Below are 22,828 nucleotides of genomic sequence, written 5' to 3'. Positions count from 1 at the left end.
GACACCCAGTTAGCCATTAGTTTTGACATCATTTGTTATAGAAGGAAGATAATGAATCCCTCATCTATTTTAAAAAATGTCAGTATCTAGTGGTCGAGGAATGAAAGTAGCATAGTAATCCATTTTGAAATTCAATACAAAACACACCCTGACTTACATAAAATGAAATGCTAAAATGGACATTTATGGCACATGTGTTGGAAGATTATGATTGGTTCATATTGTATTTTTAGAGAAAAATGGAAAGTTGAAATTACTCCTTATAGCCTGTCAGTTATGACAGATCATCTGAATAAATTTAAATCTAATCATGTTGAAGTATTTTAGAGAATAAAATTTAAATATATTGCTTTTGTTTACGATCGATCAGTTGCAATTCATAGTTAATCAGAGTCTGTTTATTTACAACTGATTTTGGAATCTCCAGTAATCAGACTGAATACAGATGTGCTGCTCAAATAAGAAGCTCTGTAGACTGGTCATGCTCGGGCTCTTTGCCCGGCTTACAGGATACATTTTTTCATGAGAGAATCATATATAATTATTTTGAGTTAAAAGTGTCAATGCATGCTTGGGTTTAATTTATAAAGAGCAAGGATCTTGCCACTCTTCTGCATGCACATAGCAAAGATGTGAATGGCTATCCTGCTACAGGACTTTTCGCTCATCAAAGGATCTCATTATTTCTGCGTATCTCTAAATTGTTGTGGCAGCAGTTACTTTGTGAAGGTTTAGCTTGAAGATATTTCATCATAGCAGAGCTCAGCATCCTGAATTGCATAATCTAAATTGTTCGATTTTCCATCAGATTTCAGCTTTAAATGTGTCTCACACAAATACCGTAACAGAAATACATCAATGGAGGATAAAGGAAACACAAAATTGTATAAATAATTCCCCTCACTGACATCCCCTCTTACTTACGCAGTCTCCCTCATCATTGTGCAGTACGACACTGAACATCACAGAGCTGCTCCACTGTGTAATTCTCTCTCGGAATGGCCAGACTGATAGCCGTAAATACACAAAAAGAGAGCCAGGCACAACCCAGTACAAGGCCCACCTTCAGTAACCGACATCTCTGCCCTCCACAAATGACCCTCTCATATCACTAGGCCACACTTCCCAAATCACTAAGCTTAAGTAAGTAATGGCTACATAATCATCAAAATAGTCTTTATGACATCATGTGGAATGGAGGATGAAATAGCATTTACCTGGAATGCTATTGGCATCAGTAATCTTTAAAGATTCACTCACTTTGAATAGATCTGAACATTAGAAGAGTATGTTGGCCTTTGTACTTCATAGCAGTACCTTCAAGGGAGATGTTACTGAAGCTACAAGTTGCAAAATATGCAGAGAGCACAAGGTTATCACTTTGCAGCTATATCTTCAGTTCTGCAACATTCGGAGGTTCCTTCTTCTCCGTACACACTGGAATGTATCAGAACTCCTAGCACAATTACTGCTATCCTTAAGGATTCTTAATGGAGCATTCAGTATGCATTAGATGGATAAGCCATTGAAGGCAGTTCAAATATACCATTAAGTCTATGGAGAAAGTGATCTGTTATTACCCCTGGTCGAATCTTTATTTTGACCCATGAGATCCACCAATCCACAGAGTTAGATTCAAGTATTTTGGTACATGCCACCAATCATTCAGGAAGATGAAAGGAATGCTGTAGGGAATGAAGGCTCTTGCTTATTTCTTCATAGTTTAGCCGACCGATTTATGTCAACCTTCTACAAGACCCTAATCTACAGAATAGATTTGAGCAAACCAAATGTGGTGCTGAACAGTTCAAAAGCCTTCAAAAGATCATTGTACTTTCTATGTCTGTAGGGCGATGCTACATCGGTGGAGAAAGATGCCCACAACTGGAAAATAAGTATGGCTTTTTAGTTAAAAAGAAATCAGGAGTTATATGTTTTCTACTTGTTTTCCTTCTGGGTTTCATTCTACTTTAATGTGTGCATGTGTGTGAGTGTGCATGCTTGTGTATGATTTTTTTTTTGTGCAGATTAATCCTGCTTATTTACATTTGACTTTTTTGGGGCTCTTTTTAGGGAGATGAAAGAAACATGCTCCCTGAACATAAATTGGTTAAAAAAGTGTTCCTACAGCTAGTATGTATTGCATGGGGAAAAAAATCAATGTGTCGGAGGCACTGGTGTTGATGATTCTTGGCTACCAGTTACTTTCATTAGAGGATTCACATTGCCCACCCATGGTAAAATACTGGCCCTACCATAATGCAATATTTCTTTGCAACTTGTAGTGGTCTATCCCCTAGTACTATAACGGCCCTGGGACAATGAATCTTGGAAATTCTTGGGCATCCGTGATGGTGCAAATCTCTAGCATAACAATAGTCTTAGAGAATGCTGGATATTCTTGACATATTGAGAAGTGCCATGGTCTGATGGGTCTGCCATAGAAAATGGAACTAGAATGTGACTGAGAGGGATTGGCTAAACATGTTCTTTAGTATGTTCTGAAAAATGTCTATTTTATATTTGTTATGATGTCTATTATGTAGATGTTAAAGGTAGGAGTAGGACTTTCCAGGAATTGCCATGTGGTAAGAGTATCCTAGAGGGTATGGATATTACCAGGACAAACAAGGCATTCCATTTGTCCCCTTATATGTGGTGTCACTAGGGACAGGTACGTTTAAAACGGCCAACATAAAGTTCAAGGCCAAACAGAATTCTTAGAAGCTTATCGAATTTAACACAAATTTCTATTGGGTGGGGCACTGCTGCAGGTGATATGAAAATATCGACTTTGTTGAAAAATTAAGCAATCAAGCCAAATGTTATGTTTCAGGTAAAAGTATTGCAAGGTAACTGAAAAAATGTTGTTTGAAAAATGTGTACCAAGATAAGTGCAAAAAGAACAATTGATGGACAGAATGCAGAACAATGTCATACATTAACCCCAGTACAGAGATCTGGGCCTGAATCCATCGTTTTTTTGCTCACCATGCCATTCCCGTTTGGACCCAGCCATATGCAAATCAGTCATGCACCTTGTGCCCAATGGGAACAGGCCAGCCCGAATTGCCAGCCCAGGTCCTCCCTGGACTGGAAACAAGCATCCTATGACCAGTTTTGGGTTTTCAGCCAGGATAGCTTGACTCCAAGGGCACAGAGAGCACGGGACTCAGGTCTGAGCATACCCGACCCGTGACAAATGCAATAAGAACAATTGATGGACAGAATGCAGAACAATGTCATACATTCAGGCCAGTACAGACATCTGGGCCTAAATTCGTTGTTTTTTTTGCTCACCATGCCATTCCAGTTTGGACCCAGCCATATGCAAATCAGTCCTGACCCTGTGCCCAATGGGAACAGTCCAGCCTGAACTGCCAGGCTTGGTTCACACTGGACTGGGAACAAGCAACCTACGACCGGTTTCGGGATTTCAGCCCTCATCACCCAGGATAGCTTGACTGCAGAGGCATGTAGAGCAAGGGCCTCACGTCTGAGCATACCTGTCCCACTCTGGGGGACAAATGCAAAAAGAACAATTGATGGACAGAACACAGAACAATGTCATACATTCACCCAAGTACAGAGATCTGGACCTAAATCCATAGTTTTTGTACTCACCATGCCAATTCAGGCACAGGGTCAAGACTAATTTGCAAATGGCCAGGTCTAAACTGGGGTGGCATAGTGAACAAAAGAATGTTGGATTTAACCCAGATCTCTTGACTGGGGGGAATGTTTTGATTTGTTCTGCATTCCATCCATCAATTGTGTGTCTTTTACTTTCTCACCCAAAGTGCTTCAGGTATGCCCGGACGTGAGTCCTGGGCTCACTGTGCCACTGGAATCAAGCTACCCTGTCTGAAGAGGGGTGAAACCCCTAAACCAGTCCTAGGATGCTTGTTTCCGGTCCAGGGAGGACCTGGCTTGGCAGTTCGGGCTGGACTGTTCCCATGAAGCACAGGGTCAAGACTGATTTGCATTTAGCCAGCTATAAACTGGGTTGGCACGGTGTGCAAAAGAATGATGGATTTAACCCAGATCTCTTGACTGGGGGTGAATGGTTTGATTTGTTCTGCATTCCGTCTATCAATTATGTGTATTTTGCTTTCTCACCCAAAGTGCGCCAGGTATGCCCAGATGTGAGTCCTGGGCTCACTGTGCCACTGGAATCAAGCTACCCTGGGTGAAGAGGGGTGAAACCCCTAAACCAGTCCTAGGATGCTTGTTTCTGGTCCAGTGAGGACCTGGCTTGGCAGTTCGGGCTGGACTGTTCCCATGAGGCACAGGGTCAAGACTGATTTGCATATGGCCAGCTATAAACTGGGTTGGCATGGTGTGCAAAAGAATGATGGATTTAACCCAGATCTCTTGACTGGGGGTGAATGTTTTGATTTGTTCTGCAGTCCATCTATCAATTATGTGTCTTTTGCTTTCTCGTCCTTTTTACCCCAGGTATGCCCAGACATGTGTCCTGGGCTCACTGTGCCACTGGAATCAAGTTATCCTGGCTGAAGACGGGTGAAACCCGAAACCGGTCCTAGGATGCTTTTTTTCCGGGCCAGAGAGGACCTGGCTTGGCAGTTCGGGCTGGACTGTTCCAATGAGGCACCGGGTTAAGACTGATTTGCATACGGCCAGGTCTAAACTGGGATGGCATGGTGAGCAAAAGAATGATGGATTTAACCCAGTTCTCTTGACTGGGGCTGAATGTTTTGATTTGTTCTGCATTCTGTCTATCAATTGTGTGTCTTTTGCTTTCTCATCCTAAGCGCACCAGGTATGCCCAGATGTGCATCCTGGGCTCACTGTGCCATTGGAATCAAGCTATCCTGGCTGAAGAGGGGGAAACCCCGAAACCGGTCCTAGGATGCTTGTTTCTGGGTGCTCCAATGTGCCATTACACCTGTGGTAGGCCAAATGGGTAGCTGGGAAACATATAAAAAAAAGGCATCAGGCAAAAAGACTTCAGAAGCTGACTGCACTAAACATTATTACAACCCCTCTCCTCTCAGATCAGTCTACAGACCCAACTCTCAGATAGGTGGAAAGATAATCACAGGACGTTAGAAAACTGAATTGTTTTTACCTGTAATGTGATTCGTCTAGAAAAGGCGTTTTTTTCATTTCTTGTTGTTTGAATATGCACAAATGTCTGGAGAAAACTACAGCCTATCACTTGCTCGCTCAAGATATATCCAAATGTATCTCAAACATTTATCTCAATCTCTATCTCTCTCTCTCTCTCTCTCTCTCTCTCTCTATATATATATATATATATATATATATATATATATATATATATATATATATATATAAATATATGTATATATGTTCATATACACGCACACACATGTATAGCACACAATGCAGTCACAATTATGTAGTTACAAAATGGAGCAGTTTAGGCAAATGCTCCATTGAAAAATCTTTTTTAGATTCCACCAAGACCTTGGACCCTGCAACAAATTTGGCATGATAATTTCCACCATGCCAAACTGTGTACAGTTCTGTACAGGACAAAAAAAGTTAAGAGGAGAGTTGAAAAAGGTAAATATTCTAAATCCAATAAATGTCATTGCTAGCTGACCCTTTGAGAGAACAGCTTGGACAATCCCTTACTCGTATAAGAAGAATGTGTTTTCTAAAATTCCATATTCAGCATAATCAAGCATTACTTTTTATTTCACTGCAGGCAACTAAACGATATGATCCAATATTTTACTTACTATTGCCAATAACATTTGTCTGTTTGAAATCAATCTTTTCAAGTGTATTACCCCAAAGTAAGTATGTAAAATAAGAAAATACATAAAAGGTAACCTGTAATATGGTCCACTGGCTATAGAGGAGTTCTGGTGACGTCATATACAAAGAAGGGAGGGAGGGCAAATGCTCTGCAAACACCAAACAATGAGTTTGAGTCTGAAATTGGATTGCCACTCCCCACTGGACTGGAAAATATGGTGTCCCTGTTATGTCAAAAGTGCTGTCACTATTTACAAAAAAACAAAAAGGGAATACTTTTATTTTGTAATGGATTGTGAACAGTCGATTTAGGTTTAGGGGATTTTGAAAGCGCATAGCTACCCTTGGGCATCCCAGCGCTGAGGTGAGATAGTACAGGCAGTTGTTTGCGCATGAATTTAGGGGAAAAGCCATGTTTTGAGTCTTTTTTTGAAGGACGCTTTGTTTTAAATCAGTCGGAGTTTCGGATCCATACTGTTCCACAGTTTAGATACCAGGTGGGCGAAAGACATTCCACCCCACCTGGCTCTCTTGAAGCTGGTGGGATTCATCAGAAAGTTAGAGCTTGACCTGAGGTGGCGAAGGGGAGAATAATGTGAGACCAACTTTTGTATCAGGGTGGGGCCTCCCCCATACATGGCTCTGTGAGCCAAGCTTATGGACCTAAATTTGATCCTAGCTTGGACCGGGAGCCAATGAAGCTCCCTCAAGGAGGATCTGGCTGATTGATGTCTGGGTATATTCAACAGCAGCCATGCAGCTGCATTCTGTACGACTTGGAGTCTGTTCGTAACGTATTTAAGAGAGCCAACTGTCAGATGAGGTCTTAGGCACTTGTAAATGGTGATGTGGATATACACGGTCTGCAGATCTAGCCAATAACCTTGAAAAGTGGTTGTGATTTGAAAAATATGTTTACTCTGTGTAGGTGCGAAAAAGGATGTGAAGGGAGTGTGGGGTAGTTTGGAGGAGTGAAAGAAAGGATGAGAGATAGACTGCTTTGCAAATTGTGCATTGTAAATCTTCATATATGTAAAGAATAATTGGTGGCCTTTATTAATCCTTGCAAAAACAGAGTTAATTTGGCATTGATAAACTTAAAGAAACAGTCATTTCAAAACCCAGAGGCCAATATGATTAGGATGCTGTAAAGAAGAGATTAACGGTTTTGCTTTGGATGGGGGCAGAGTGCAAGGGATGAGATTGGCTTTGTAGACCATCCACCATTGCTAGAAGCCAACTAGATAAAATGTGCTGGGACAAAGACAATACTAAAAAACATGGTGCCTTTGAAATCATCTGTCACTTACCCTTTCACCAGTGTAAAGTATTAAGCTGTTGTTCAGCCTCATCATTGCTTCTGTGGTGGGCCAACGTGGCTGTTGAAGAGGTAAGAAATAGCATGAGGCAAAAAATACTCCAAAGCCCACTTCCATTATCCACACAACACCATTTGAAAAACCCTCATCAAAGTGTTTAGCACCACCCACATTTAAGAAGGTGAGTTTATCTACCTGATGCAATCTCATAAATTGCATGAAAAGCATGTAAATGTAGAAATATGGAAGTGGTTAAAACTAGCGAGCCAAAAAATATCCAATGTGTCTGAAGATCTATACCTGTTGAATTTAATTAAACTTTATTTTTAGGGTGTGTAGGTGAGGGAGGAAGTGCCAGAGAATGAAATGGGGAAGCTAAAAGTAGAGTGATGTCTAATCAAGACATATGGGGAACGAAGAGGAAAGGGGAAAGAATTTGCCAGAAAAGTGGCATAGTGGAATAGTGAAGTGGGCTTAATGACAGTGCAACAAGTGAAGATAGTCTAAGGTTTAGAGGTATTATTGTTTGGTGAGAATGCTAGGATCAGCTTTGTTTAGAAGAAGGTCAAGTTAGTTATGGATTGGGAGTAGGGTGTGTGAAATAACATTTATAGTGGATCCATTGTTAAAGAACATGCATGGAGGGCAAATGAAACACCCAAATACCTGGCGCCTATTCCTCCATTAAAATAATTTTTCACTTACCCATACTCTTCCAGCAATATGAAGTGGGATGCGCAGAATCAATGGAAAATTCCTCTGTCCCATGCGGTGTCTTGAAAGGCATACAGGAAGCTGTAAAGAATCCAAAAATGACTTCAGCAATGATTACAGCCAACTCCAGCCTACACTAATGAGGCTCACGTTCCTTCTCAGCCTACTACTTTGTATTTGAGGATATCAAATAATAATATTTTCCTACCATTTTATAACAGAAACATGCTTGAATATATATATAGTATGTGTATATCATCAAGTTATACACACACACACATACACACATATATATGTATATATACATTTATATATAGAAATATTTTGAAATATATTTATTTATGCCTTTGTACATGCGGATGCAGCGGCTAGCCAAATATTCACTCAGTATGGCCCTTTCTTTTGAGTTGTGTATCCTTCTGTTCAAAAGACATTTTTTGAAAACTTCCCTGGGAAATAATGAAGTCCACATAAACGTTTTTAATTTTGCAGATTTTGATGAGTCGACATCGCGTCGGGGGAACGTCAGAGGTAGTGAGCTACAGAAGCTCACTGAATCCCATGTCAGGTGTTCTCTTGCACCTGAATGTGTATTCAGAATTTGTGAAGTTAAAACAGTTACTAAAGTCCTCTGAATATGATAATGTAAGAGTTTTCAAAAGTCCACAGACTAGATATACACTGCATGGTGTGTGCATGTGTTTTTTTTCCCTAAGATGTCTCTAGCATTCCTCTAAGACCTTGGTAGTCCAGCGACAGCTTATGAAGCTTGCAGGATTCCACAAGCTCCTTGAGTGACTGGGCCTAAGTCAGCAGAGATGGAGAAGGCTTCTTATGTACCAAGGAATAATTATCATGCATTAAAGTTACTCTGGCAGAGTAGTTCCATTTATTATGGCAGCTTTGGGTGCTCAGCTTCAACAATGCAATCTTGATTCTCGACCTTCCTACCAATCGAGTCTGTGACACATTTCAGGTCTGTCAATACCATGTCCTGGTCTTATCATTAAGGAGTACAAAGATTAAAATGAAGTCAGTAGATCATGGTAAGAGTGAGGAAAGAGTTTGGTGGCTCTGGCAGAGGGTATCGAATTAACTCCAGATATTTCTGAAAAAGTTGTATTCCAAATCTTGTATCATAAAAGGCATCATAATTCTCCTAGACTTCTTTTTAAAATATATATAAAGGACACCATGCTTCTACTTGTGAATGACATTAAGATGGGTGCTACCATTAAATATGCATTTACAAAACCGGGGAAAGTCTTATTTACTTTTGCACAGTTGAAGTTTGTACAAGCCATCAGTCTGGGTCTACTTCATTAAGAGAAAGTTTGATTTCAGGTGGTGATGAGATAAACAGTTTCAAAGGTTTGCGTGGAATTTATAATTTATCCAGAAGATCCTGGTGTCTTTTATATTTAGAGTTTGAATGGCTAGTTCAACTGGTAATGTTGGAATCAAAAAAGAAAGAAACAGCACTGATTCACATAAAATCTTCCTCATACATTTTGGCTATGTGTATATGGTAGTATTGTATAAACTACGCTGTCTTGAGAAACATACATTGTAAACAGTCATCTATTTAAAGAATAAATTCGTAGCCTTTATTAACCTTGATGAAACAGCATTCATTTTAAGTCAACAAACCTTCGGAAACATTATTGTCAAAACTCAAAGAACATAATAATGTAATCACTGGAGGAGGAGCTACGCGGGCATCCAAGATGGTCGCGTGAGCAGAGAGCTCCCGAGACCCGCGCCGTCCTCCTTTATCTATCCTTCACCTATCCTGGTCATTTTGACGGGCTTTTGCAGCACTATCATCGCTGATGCGACTGATCCTTTTCCGGTCGAAATCGGACCTTGGGGACCATTTTTCTGCAACTTGGAACTTTCTGGCCTGCCCGCTGGCGCGACCGGGGACTCGGCTGCCCACTGTGGCCGACATGTAATTGAACAACAACGGCTGCCTGGCATCTGGCCCGCCGGAGGTGTATTGCTTTCACTTTCGGTTTCCTTCCCTTTGTTCCTGTCTCCTCCTACTCTGCCTCGCCTGCTGCCCTCTCGATCTCAACGATCCTCCGCTGGACTGGCAAGGAGGCCGCTACACCTCTGCTTCATTGGCGCATCGGAGTTTCGAGAAATTCCTACCTGTTCATCACCTCCTTTGGCTACCCGCCCAACTTTGGATGGGGAGATGGCGACGAAAGTGGAGGCCGAAAGACGCCGGAAAGCTGCGACCCGGGGGGGATCGATCCAAACGAACATGATCGAACGCTATACCCAGCCGAGAGGCTCCCCCGGGACCGTATGCATGGGTGCTGAAGGACTTCAAACGGACACATCGTCCACGTCGGAAGTATCGCTCCAAGACCTAATGGCTGCCATCACTGGACTTAAGGCCGACATGGGCCAACAGTTTGAGGCCGTGGTGACCAAAATTGACACGGTGGCGGTGGATGTGACTCTGATCCGAGCCGACCTGGCCAAAACGAATGAGCGGGTGAAGGCACTGGATCTTAAAACGTCGAGCCTGGTGACCGACATGGCTGAGGCGCAGTCCGAAATTGGCAATCTGCGTGCTTCGCACGACTTGCTGCTCAAGCGGATGGAGGACTATGATAACAGGGCCAGGCGGAACAACATACGCCTGGTCGGAGTTCCGGAAGGCGATGGTTCGGTAGCGACCGATCTGCTGGTCGAGGAACTGATAGTCGCCCACCTGGCCCCGGCAGGGCTTAGTAAGTTCTTTGCCGTTGAGCGCGCCTATCGTTTCCCCGGAGGTCAAGCGAAGCTGGGGAATCCGCCGAGGCCTATCATTGCCAAGCTTTTTCATTACCGGGACAGGGATGCTATCCTCCAGGCCGCCCGTAAGCATGGTCCCCTGAAGTATGACAATAACTCTATCTCCATATATCCCGACTTCACTCCTCAAGTGCAGCGGCAAAGATCTGGTTTCCTCGGAGTGAAGCGTCGCCTAAGGGACCGGGGACTGAAATACGCCATGCTGTTTCCGGCCCGGCTCCGGATTGAATATCGGGAACGTGCCTATTTCTTTGATCAACCTGAACGTGCTGCCGACTGGTTGGACTCGTTGCCGGCAGATGACTGTGGGAGCGGAGGCCCTGGTGGCGCGGAGGGTGGTGCAGAGGCCCAGGAGTAACAGATGCCCTGGAGGTTCCGATTGAGACTATGCAACGTACTGTACATATTGACTTATTTTTTGATGACCCTGCCCGTGGCGGTGCGGTAACGGGTGATTTCTCCCTTGCTCCTCGGGGGGTTCTTTGTGTAGAAGTATGGGGCGACAGGCACACTGCAGTTGGGGGTGGCTTTTTAGTCAGCAGGGGTGCAGGGAGGGGGGTGTTGTAACGGGTTTGGGTTCTGGGGTTGGTGTTTGGGGACTGGTTTGTGTTTCGTTTCATTTGTTCTGTTCTCTGTTTCATGGTATTTCATTTCTTGCAATGATTGTTCACAGTGGGTCCTGCTGGGGGGTGGGTGTGGAATGCTTCTGCCATAATGGGGGGGGGTGAACTGCGGATTCTTTCCTGGAACGTGAATGGTCTGGGGGATAGAATTAAGCGGGGCATTGTACTGCAATTTTTGAGGCGCCACGCCCCTGATGTTGTGTTCCTTCAAGAGACCCACTTGATTGGTAACGCTTGCAAGGCATTAGACCGCCGGGGTTATCGACTGGTTGCACATGCGGGTTTCACTTCGGGTTCCCGGGGTGTGGGTATTATGGTAAAGTCTTCCCTTGCTCTTGCTATTGATGATGTTATCCTTGATGAGCGTGGGCGGTATGCTGCTGTTTCGGGGAGGTGGGAGGGTAAGCAGGTCGTGTTTGTTGTTGTCTATATCCCCCCGGGACTGCAGGCTACCACTTATGCTGATTTAGGTAGGACTCTTCTTGGGCTGCCTGACGGCCTGTTGGTCCTGGGCGGGGACTTCAATTCTGTCATGTCCGGCGACTGCGACCGACTACCCCCTAGAGTAGTACCACAGTCCCAGATGTGGCTCAGTGAAATGGCTGACACTTTTGGCTTAGTAGATGTCTGGCGCTCACTACATCCCACGCTCCAACAATACACTTTTCATTCTGGCGCGCACGGCAGCCTCTCCCGTATTGACTATCTTTTTATGTTAGCCTCCACTTTGTCCACTGTTCGTGAGGTTCGGCACCTTCCCCGGGGTATCTCGGACCACTCCCCCCTGTTGATCACGATTTCTGTGGGTGGTCGGCATGGTAACAGAGTCCCCCCGATTCCCCCCTGGCATTTTAAAAATCCCCGGCTCCGCTCGGAATTGATTAAAGCAATAGATTGCTATTTTTCTGAGAACCTGGGCTCTGTCACTTCCCCCACTGTTCTCTGGGAGGCCTTCAAGACGGTTATTCGGGGTTCCGCCCTGTCACTCATTGCTACTGAGCGTAGGGTGAAGAGGGAGGCTGTTGTGGCTCTTGAAACTGAAATCACTGCGCTTGAAAGTGAGTTGGGTGGGAATGACACGCCTGCACTGTTGCATGAATTGGAACTGAAACAAGCAGACTATAAGGCCTGTGTCACGGATGCTGCTAAATTGATGCGGTCTAATCAACTTGGTCGACTGTATGATGTGGGTGACAAGGCTAGCAAGCTTCTTGCATGGCTGGATAGAACTGAGCGTGCGAGTCGTGTTGTTCCCTCCATTGTTCGTGATTCTGGTGTTACTGTCTCGGATCCGGGTGAGGTTGTCGAGTGTTTTGTTGACCACTTTCGTATGGTTTATACGCCTGTTAGTGATCGAGATGAGGCCGACTCCAGATTTCTCCTGCGTGACATTGCTCTGCCTACCGTGTCTGATGAGGACTGCCTCGCTTTGCAGGCCCCCTTTACTGTCGACGAGATTGCCCTCGCAATCCGTTCCCTTCGCTCGGGTAAGGCAATGGGCCCTAACGGACTCCCCATTGAACTCTATAAACTTTGCCCTGACAAGATGGCCGCTCATCTTCGTCACATGTTTCTTGAGGCGGTTGAGACCGGATGCCTCCCCCTTGAGCAGCGCCTTGCTACCATAGTGGTCATTTATAAGGATGGCAAACCTCGTGACCGCTGTGCCTCGTACCGCCCCATCTCCCTCCTTAATGCGGAACCCAAAATCCTTGCTAAGGTGCTGGCCAATCGGATGCTTGCTGTTATCTGCGACTTGATCCATCCGGATCAATCCGGGTTCATCCCTCACAGGAACACTGCTCTTAATTTACGTAGGCTCCACAGTGTCCTCGCGAGAGCCTCTACTCTCGCCGAGCCAGCAGTGATCGCCTCCCTTGACGCCACGATGGCATTTGACACCATTGAATGGCCTTATCTATGGGCAGTCCTCGCCAAATTTGGCTTTGGCCCTACCTTCATCGCCTGGGTCAAGCTTCTCTATGAACAGCCGCTAGCTCAGGTCGCTGTGAACGGGAGGTGCTCAGACCCATTCCCTTTGGGCCGTGGCACACGTCAAGGATGTCCCCTTTCTCCGCTTTTGTTCGCTTTGGCACTCGAACCTCTAGCCGCGTGGCTCCGGTGGGAACCCTCGATCAAAGGGATCCGATGGTCCCCTGACCTCGAGGATCGTGTTTCCTTGTATGCGGACGACATCCTCCTTTATCTTACTTCCCCTCAGAAGTCACTCAATGTCCTCTTCGACGTCCTTACGTCCTTCGGTAAGAACTCGGGGCTGGTCATTAATTGGACCAAGTCCTGTGTCTACGCCATAGCTGGTACTCTACCGCCTCTCCCCCGTAGATTTCCCATCCTGGTAGCTACTGACGGTTTTAAGTACCTGGGGGTCCATGTATCCATGATCTCTTCGGTCCGCTATGAGCGGAACTTGTATGCTCCGCTCCGCAGGCTGAAGCAGGATGTTCGGCGATGGCGCGAACTGCCCTTATCCCCATTGGGCCGGGCGGCGCTCTTTAAGATGATGTCGCTTCCCCGCTTCCTCTATGCCCTGCAAAATTTCTTCGACCCCGTTCCAGCCCGCTATTTCCATGAAGTCGAAAGTTTACAGCGGCAACTTATCTGGGATGGCCGTGCCCGGATTGCCTTATCTAAGCTCACACTCTCCTGGTACGATGGGGGTATTGCGCTACCGGATATTAGACGGTACTACTGGGCCTCGCACCTGAGCGCCATCAACCATGCGACATATTCTCCGGAGCCAGCCCCCGCCTTTGCTTTGGATAAGCTGTTGTTGCCCGGCGGCAACTTTAATAGGGCGCTATACTCTAAAGCCCCCTTTCGACTCCTTACGGGCCCAACGAAATGTGCAGTGCGGGCATGGCGGGATGCTACGGTGGCCACGGGCTGGGGTGGCAGACTGACACGTATGACGCCACTATACGACTCGGAGCGACTGGGCAACCTGTGGAAGACGAAGGGGTTTGAGAAATGGGACATGATTGGGATTAGTACTGTGGGGGACCTTTGGACACGTGGCGCGGTTAAGTCCTTTGAATCACTAAAGCTGGAGTACCGGCTCGACGATAAGGAGTACTTCCGTTATATGCAGGTCAGACATGCCTTGTCTTCTGTCTTCCCCTCCGGTACTGATGTTCCGCAGTCCTCCCCTTTGGAGGATCGAGTTTTAGATGGCCATGTCCCAGACAGTACTATCTCCTTAATTTATAAAAAGCTCATCCATAACAGAGCTGACCAGCTCGAGAAGCTCCGGGCTTCCTGGACTGCTGACGGACTTGAATTGGACGACGAGGACTGGCAGTCCGCCGTGTCCTCCCCCAAGGAGGTGGCTATTCCGGCACGACTTCGCTTTGTCCAATTGAAAATCCTCCATCGCGTGTATCTTACTGGAGTGCGTTTGGTGCGAATGGGTCTGATTGCTGACGGACGCTGCAGGCGTGGGTGTGGGATGGATGGTACTTTTCTTCATGTTCTGTGGGAATGTCCAGTGATTGTAGCGTACTGGTCGAGGGTGCATGAAGTTATGAGTCGTGTCACGGGGGTTCCCTTGCTTCCTGAGGCGCGTCGTTGTCTGTTGAATGTGTGGGAACCGTCTGACTGCACTGCTGCCCAGACGCTTTGGGTCACCCTGGGCAATATGATCGCGAAGAGGGATATCGCACAGCTCTGGGGCTCCCCTAGGCCGCCAGTGCTCAGTGCCTGGAAAGAAAACATGGACTGGTCCATGTTTCGAGAGAAGACGGTTTATGAGGCCCGGGGGCGCCCTGGGAAGTGGTCCAGAGTTTGGACTCCCTGGAACACTTATCGTGGAGACATCTGTTCTCCTCCACTTGACTACGAAGTCCCTCTCCCCTCCTCTCCGTGATTTCCGTTCCTCTCCTCCACTCACCAACTGCTCTGCTCTCTTATGCGCGCCACCCCCCCCTACACTCGCTTTTTCTCCTACATCCATTCCCCTCCTCCCACCTCCAGCAACCCTTGCCACCATGATACCATGTGTTTGTTTGTTTGTGTTCAGTTCAACAAAAACATAAAATTAAACCTCTCTTATCCTGATTTGTATGATACTTCGCTCTTGCCGATAATGTTGATTTGATAGATTGCGCCAGCAACGTTCTGCCTGATATAACATTTTGTGCTCAACAAGTTTTTGTCATAGCGGCCGGCCCGGTGGGGTTGTAGGCAGACGCTGTGTATCGTGCACTTGTAAATAAAGGTTTTCAAAAAAAAAAAAAATAAAAAAAAAATAATGTAATCACTGTTGGGTAAAATCCTTTGAAGGGTGAGGCAGTAAGATAAGACAATGTATGATAGAGCAGATTGTTTAGCCAGTTATAGAGAGGGACAGGTGGCAAGAAATGACTGTTTTTTTTACTACGTATTCATAGAAACCAAAAAATAAAATGTTCTGAGGCAAAGGAAATACTCAAAAACATGGTGAAGGAAATGTCTAAACACATGGTGGCCTTTGGTGCCCCATCTTACCCTTTCGCCAGAATAAGGTAGGAGGCTTCGGCTCCCTCTAATTATTGTGTCTGCCGGAAACCACTGTGGCTGCTGTAAAGGTAAAAATTGCTTTAGGCAAAACATACTTTAAGGCTAACTTTCTCTTTCTACACCAAACTCCACCTCCATGACTACAATGAAAGACTCTCATCAAACTTTTCATTGGCACCGAGGTTTAAGTAGGACCATGATCACACACAGTTTGTTGCCAGCAACCTTGTTTCTAGGAAATCATGCGAAGTAGGAGATGACAATATTATTTTGCTGTAAAGTCATATCTTTAACCATGGTACCCTTAAGGGTTTAAAGGCTTTAAAGATATGTGTCAGAGCAGTGTATTTGGCTAGTTTGCCTATAAACATTCCATGAGTATAAATATACTGCATGAAGTATTTTTCTGGCAGACAAATAATACACGCAAATATGTTTAAAGAGAAATAACAGCAAGGATGCATGTTCACCTTGTTAGGATGTAAGGAAGTGGACAAGTTCATAGCCAATGGAAAGAGGTGAATCTTAGTAAAATATACTAATTCAAAACAACAAACGTAAACTCATAAGATTAATGAAAGTTACATAATTTTGCAGAGAAAGGTGAGGATTATCGTTACATGTGCAAGTGATGTTTTCCTAAACATCAGCCTGGCTATGCAGTCTGTGCTATTTATTGGTACTACACTGATACATCCTTATTATTTTGTGTAATTGCGCTCTGATCTCACTGCCCATAGGCATGTGTTCACTAATGATGAAGAGTGTCCTAAGAGTTCTCATCTAGAGCTGATTGTAAGGTATTATCCACTATTGCCAACTGCAAAGTGTGTTATGATTAGTTAATACCATGTGCTGAGAGCATAACCCATTAATTCACTACCATGTATGTGAGGGGATATGACAAGAAGAACAGGCAATTAAGAGCTTTTTCTACTGAGCATGTGGAAAATACATCTATTAACACCCCTATAGGAAGGCCAAAAAGCCGATTGCAACTGCTGGCTCCCAGACCTTCACTGAACCCGGAACACAGGCAAAAAAGAATACTTAGTGTGATCATTCTACTGCCTTGGACTAGCTGAGCCAGTTTCACGATTCCAGAGATCATTCTAATAAGTATATTAATCAAAAAATGGCCATACTTTGGAACAATAGCTGAAGATGAAAACCTAGAGAATTTAATACCACGCACAGAAAATTTATTTTTGGTATTGTTTATTTCTAAGAATGCTCTTTCACTGGCTGTACTAACAAATAAAAACAACAAACCTTCATACATGGTACACAAAAATCTTTATTTCGATGTTCCTCAAATTAGCTAGACATAGATTCCCTTCAAATGTGTTGCCATGAACAACAGGCAGTCACTCCATACTGCCTCTCCGCATCAATCAATCAGTAAATTTGTTTAGCACTTCTTGTCACGCGTGAGGGGGTATACACCCGTTACAACGCATCTTTTACTCCGCACTACCATTACAAAGCGACTTTTACTCCGCATACCATTACAACGCATTGCGCTGGGGGGCGCTCTAGGATAGGGAATAAGTATAATTTACTATCCAACACCTTCCCTAGGGTCCACGGGGACTGGAGTTAGAATAGTAAATTATACTTACCACTATCCAGCACCCCAAAGCGCTATGCGTTGTAATGGTATGCGTTGTAAATACCGCGTTGTAACGGTATGCGGAGTAAAAGTATGCGGAGTAACATGGTACATCCACGTGAGGGTATACAGCCGATGGCAGGGTCCAGTTGATTAGCCAAATAGTCAGGTTTTCAGGAACTTTCAGAACTCAGGAAAAGATAGGGAGGTCCTGTGGTTCTGGGGGTTCTGAACCTGTGTTTCAAATGTCATGATTCTGTTATGAATTTGGTATCAGTGAACCGCAAATAATGAATGCGTTATTCATGAGCATTTTCATCATGTTACACCAATGGATTCACTGTGCATTTGAAGGTTTTGCATTGAACACTTGGGTTTCATCTTGTAAATAGCAGCCATGTTATTTCATTGCCCTTACAGTAGGCTTTCCCCATGGCAGAGCAAGCATTTAAAGGACATAACCTTAGCATGGGTTTGTGCTGACTTCTGCATGACCTGACGACAGCTGACCCTGTTGCTTGAGGCTAACCTCCCAAGCCAGTTCCTTGTTCAGCAGCTGGCGCAATAAAGTTCAAAGAGCAGGACATGTCCGACCTTTTATGGCACCATTCCCACCGCTTCTATCTCCGTCCCATCTGTTGCTGCCTTTCCTTTTCAACATGTTCATTGATCTGGGTTGAAGGTTTTATGGTGGGTTTGTCCGGCCTGATGGAACAGGAAACCAAGCATGTGTGCAATCCTTTTTTTAGCCTGGACTTATCTTGAAAGTGATGCTTTGTATGCACGTCCTGGGAATTTCCAACATAATGCACTTCAAAGCAGGAATGTGTGCTTAAGGCGAAATATTCTGTATAAAAGGCCTGTGCGAAGGCCATGCAGCAGACTCTCTCATCCAGTTGCTTTAAGAGTGGCTGGGCGACGGAGCCTCACAATTAATGATAATAAAGATGTCTTTTCATATTTCAGATTCTGTGTTGATTTCTTTGCCACTCTTGAATGGACTACTTATTGGTAAGACCCCTGAGAAGGAGTATTGTAAATATTTGGTTCTTCAGTTGGCGCAACCAACAGGGGCTTCATCATGAAGTGACAACCTGGAGGAGAGATTTTTCAGAGAATAGAATTATGCTGGGGAAGGCAAGACAGGAATCTACTAAAAGAGGTACTCTGTGCACGGAGGTTCTGGGGGATTCTCTGTCTTTGCGGCCTGGCATATTTTTGATTTTTCTGACTTAAAACTCTCCAAAAGATGTCACTCCTGACTGAGCAACCCTTTTTGTGTAAGTTTTTTTTAAAGAGACTGTTAGTGCAGTTAGAAATTGGCAGTTAGAATTTGGACACCTATTTGTTTGGTACAGCTTTGATAAAGTATATGTGGGTCGCTCCCATAGTCCTTAGTTGTTGACGCTTTTGCTAGTGTTTTTGTCGGTGACACTTTGCTAGCGTTTTTGTTGTTGTTGTGTTATTTGACGCCTGCAGACGCCAAAAACCGAGGTTATTTGTTCTTTGCAGGGACTTGGTAAATCCCGTAACCCTTGAAGTTTGATGCTGGATTAGTGAGCTATAAGATGCCTGATCTTAGCGAATTCGAAGCTTTGTATTGGCCAACTTTGTATACGTTTGAATTAACCGGTTTATCTAAATAGGTTAGATTTACAAACATATTTCTTCCTTGGTGATTTTGTATGCGCAGGGAATTAAAATATGTAATAATACATAATAAGGATGCTTTACTCTGTATAATTTTATGAATGGATATGCAGAACGATTTTTGGTGTTCTGCCAGCTGCAGCTAGTGAATTGAGTGTATTTTTGGTTTTTACACTGTTGAGCAGTGTTTCTTGTAAATATGACTTACAGCTACGTATAGTCCGGACTGTCCTGTTTTCGTCCTGAGTGTTGATTTGTGGGTTTAAATGTGTGTTTGAATGCGTGGTTAAAATGTGTGTTTACATGTCTATTTTGTTTGTGAGTTTTGTTGTACATTGCGACGACGCGATTTACAAGAAATGGTTGGAGAGCGCTGCATTGTGTGTCCTAAATGTTTTCAACACTTTCTGTTTATGTCTGAGATGAGCACAATGTGTGTGGTTCACATTTAATGGATATAAATAAGGCCCCAGCCAAAAAAAAGAAATTGCATGTTTTTGCAGAAATAAATACATTTACAGCGTTTTCACTTACATGCACTGTATTAAATGTTCACAGGCAAAACGTTTTTAGCTGCAGTATATTTGAATAGGAATGTTTTTTCAGCCAGCAATTTTTTTGTAGTTCAACACGGGTGGAATTTTGCATGACGGCCCTTTTACATGACAGAGGCCCTAAAATTGACGCAGAATGTGACGCTTTTTAAATTAGGCATATGCGCTAAGGTTTGTGAGTTAATGCATCTCAATAAGAGGCAAGGGATGTAGCGGGCTCTTATATGTAAAAACAATCACAAAGAGAAATAATTGGGTTTTATTAGAAGACAAAAATTATTAATTATGGAAAAATAATTCATAAAAATTAGTGCTACCAAAATCGTTTTTTAATATTCATAAAGCGTAACACTCATGCTATGACCTCTTAGCATTAAAATGTGATTTGCGTTATGTTGCATCACTTAAATGACAAGAATTCATTTGTATAAATTCGCTTGCCATAGGCGCAAGCAAGCTCATTTTTATAACATATAAATTATTATTTTCAGATACCTGACTCTTGGATTATGTAATAGACTTTCTAGTAATCCATATTCTGCAAGGAAATTGTAAAAAATTCATTTTGTAATGCCCAAAATCAGAAAGTCGATTTTGGGTAAATTCACTGTTTAAACTGCATTTTTGCTTCCCTTAAAGTGTCTCAGCCTTAAGCAAATGCATGCATTTAGGTTTTGATATAAGGTTGTGCTTTCTTGTGATTCAGTGGGTTAATGTGCCAGTACTCAGGCTTGTTTTAATATCAGGATTGGAGGTTCTACTTTCAAGCTAGGCCTACGGACAGTTTGCTTATTTAACACTGATGAAGTGTGTGCCATAGGATTGCAACAAGCATTTACTCTAAAAACAACTGGTCTGTGTGTCTGTAGGTTTTCAGGAATATTGATAGTGAATGTAGTTTAATGCTATGGGAATTTAGATAATTTTGGCGCCTAAAATAAGGGAAATTATTTTACAAAATAAGGTTGCATTCTTGCAGGATTAAATAGAGCCTACTGGCTTTGTCAGCTCCACTGTGGCAGAGGCCGGGGGCTGGGAGACTTTGCAACAGCTGGCTCAGCGCGCTCGCTGAGATGTTCTCTTTTCAGTGTTTCCCCATAAATTATGGAGAAGGCCCCTCATGTGTTGCCATTTACAGCCTTTTAATTAGGCCTTTGTTTCCAAGGAATGCAGAATGACCTCTCTGCACGGGCTGCTAAAAGTGAGGTTTCTGGTTTCACTTGGTAACATGAAGGACCTTGATTTAAATGGGGAGATGAAAAGGGGTTTCTTTAAACATCATGTTAAATGCTTGGCAGGACTGCTACAATGTTTGCTAGCTGTGTTTTATTTTACAGAAAACGAAATGATGCATCCAGTTTTAGATAAAAATAACATGCAGCCTTTTTCACACAATTTTGAAGGTTATAGGTTACAGGCCTACGTTCAATACAGATTTGCTCATTAACAGTTAAGTAATAAACAGTTATTTTTTGTGTATGTTGCAATGTTTTTTTTTGTGTTGTGTATTTGTTTGTTTTTGCCAACAGATTATTCATGGATTATTCTAAGGAAGAGAAGACACGTGAGTTTGGCTAGTTGACAAAAGATGTGTTTTTGCGTCATTTCTTTAACAAAAAAAATGTACATGTTTCTGTTTGAGGTATTTACAGCTGTCATGACATATTATATTTGACAATGGACCGACAACTGCGTTGTGCTCAATGTCAAACTGAGGGTGTAGAGTTTGTATGGAGTTTGGACCTGACAATTTAGACAGGCCCAAATATTGGGTTTTTGGCTGCAGGTTTAAAGTGCATAAAATACACATGCCATGGTGCTGCATTTTTGTATGTTTTGTTCATGTTGTTACCATCACAAGTTCTCCTGTGTTCTGAAGAGGTTCATATGACGATATGTACCGCTACACAATTATTGGATGAATTTGGTATAATGATAAATTTCACAGATATGGTTTGCATACTGTGAGGAATAATGGCAGCACTTTTACCAGTGCATGCCTACCTTTGGCTATACATTTGGCTGTATTGAAAATAAATAACTAAACAAATATAACAGGTTCAAAGTGTATCACCTGATGTTACGTACTGCACATTCCCTTAAAGGAATAGGCAGCCCTAAATTGTTATGTATCCTTGATTGGACCTAAGGATAGAATTATAGATCTGTGACTCACGGTGACCTAATTTTTATATTGCGTTATTTAATCATGTTTTGTTTCTCAAATAGCATATGGCTTTTGTCCCCTTGAAAGGAAGCCAGGTTTAATTTTTTTCCTCTCCCTGAAGAGAGAACAGGAACATAGAATTAGAATTTGTGTAACTTTGGTCTTTTGTGTATTCCCCGTTCTCTTGGTGCTGTGTCACATGTCTGAGGCACCCAAGCAAACTCTTGTTCTTGCTATAGATTTTTCTTCTGCTGTTTCGCCCCTGACCAATGTCGCATTATGCTTAGTTATTAGTCATTTTAGTTGTGTCCTAATTCCATTTTCCCTTTTCCCATATTCCTTTCATCAGTCAGCCCATTTATCATTATGGGTGTATTGTTTATGTGTACACTTCTAGACCGTAGTTATGTACTAGGGACCCCCCATGTTATGTAAAATGTTTTTTTCCCCCCATGTCAGGTAAAATGTTTTTTCAGACTGACTGTCAAGGTAGTGATAGGCTGGTTCCAATGTCTATTTTTAATTTTTCAGCTTTCTTGTGTTCCTGCTGCTTTAATGTTTGGTGGGATTAGATGTGTTCTAAACATGCAAATACCAGGACTTTCTAGTGTTTGTTCTTTGTCTTCACATTTGATCATTAGCCTTTTGTATTGCATAGTGCACTTAATGCACATTTTTAAAGGGACTTTTTCTTCATGTCTTTGATAATGTGAATGATGTTATCTTTCTATTCGAGATGTTCTAGATAAGGAATTTAGGAACACCTAGGCTTAGTCATTGAGGGAACACATGTATTTACCCCATTAGACAATGCCACTGTGTGAGGAAATTCATCTTGATAGAATTCCTGTGTAGCTATAGATGACAGAGAATAATGAAAAGAACATAACTGAAGATTCTAAAGATACTGTTTTGCCCTTTTTGCCTTTGCTCTTGTATTTTATGCCCATGACACATTGTCACTCCCTTGCAGATTGCAGGTCACCTGCTTGCCAGTCCTTTTGTTAAAACACATGAATTGCTTTTGTGCTTGATTTGAAGGAAACTAACAATTGTGTTACACATCCTGCATCACTAGGGTCCTGCTGAATCTTCCAGAGTCAAAGGAAGAGTGA

The 22,828-nt window shown here is 43.2% G+C and overlaps 1 protein-coding gene across 1 annotated transcript in view; it reads right to left on the bottom strand.

Annotated features, from left to right (window-relative positions):
• Window positions 1–22,828, bottom strand: part of LOC147708716 (uncharacterized) — a 295,811-nt gene that overhangs the window by 59,585 nt on the left and 213,398 nt on the right. Inside the window, exons 17-18 of the mRNA XM_086927368.1 lie at window positions 15,719–15,790; window positions 7,776–7,865 (exon numbers count right to left, since the gene is read on the bottom strand). Coding sequence (XP_086783494.1) covers window positions 7,776–7,865; window positions 15,719–15,790 — 162 coding nt within the window. The remainder of the gene's footprint in view (window positions 1–7,775; window positions 7,866–15,718; window positions 15,791–22,828) is intronic.

This window comes from Lissotriton vulgaris, chromosome 6 (assembly GCF_964263255.1).
Source record: "Lissotriton vulgaris chromosome 6, aLisVul1.2, whole genome shotgun sequence".
Classification (NCBI taxonomy): domain Eukaryota; kingdom Metazoa; phylum Chordata; class Amphibia; order Caudata; family Salamandridae; genus Lissotriton; species Lissotriton vulgaris.
The sequence above is the reverse complement of the archived record's forward strand: the minus strand, read 5'-3'. Positions and strand labels throughout refer to the sequence as shown.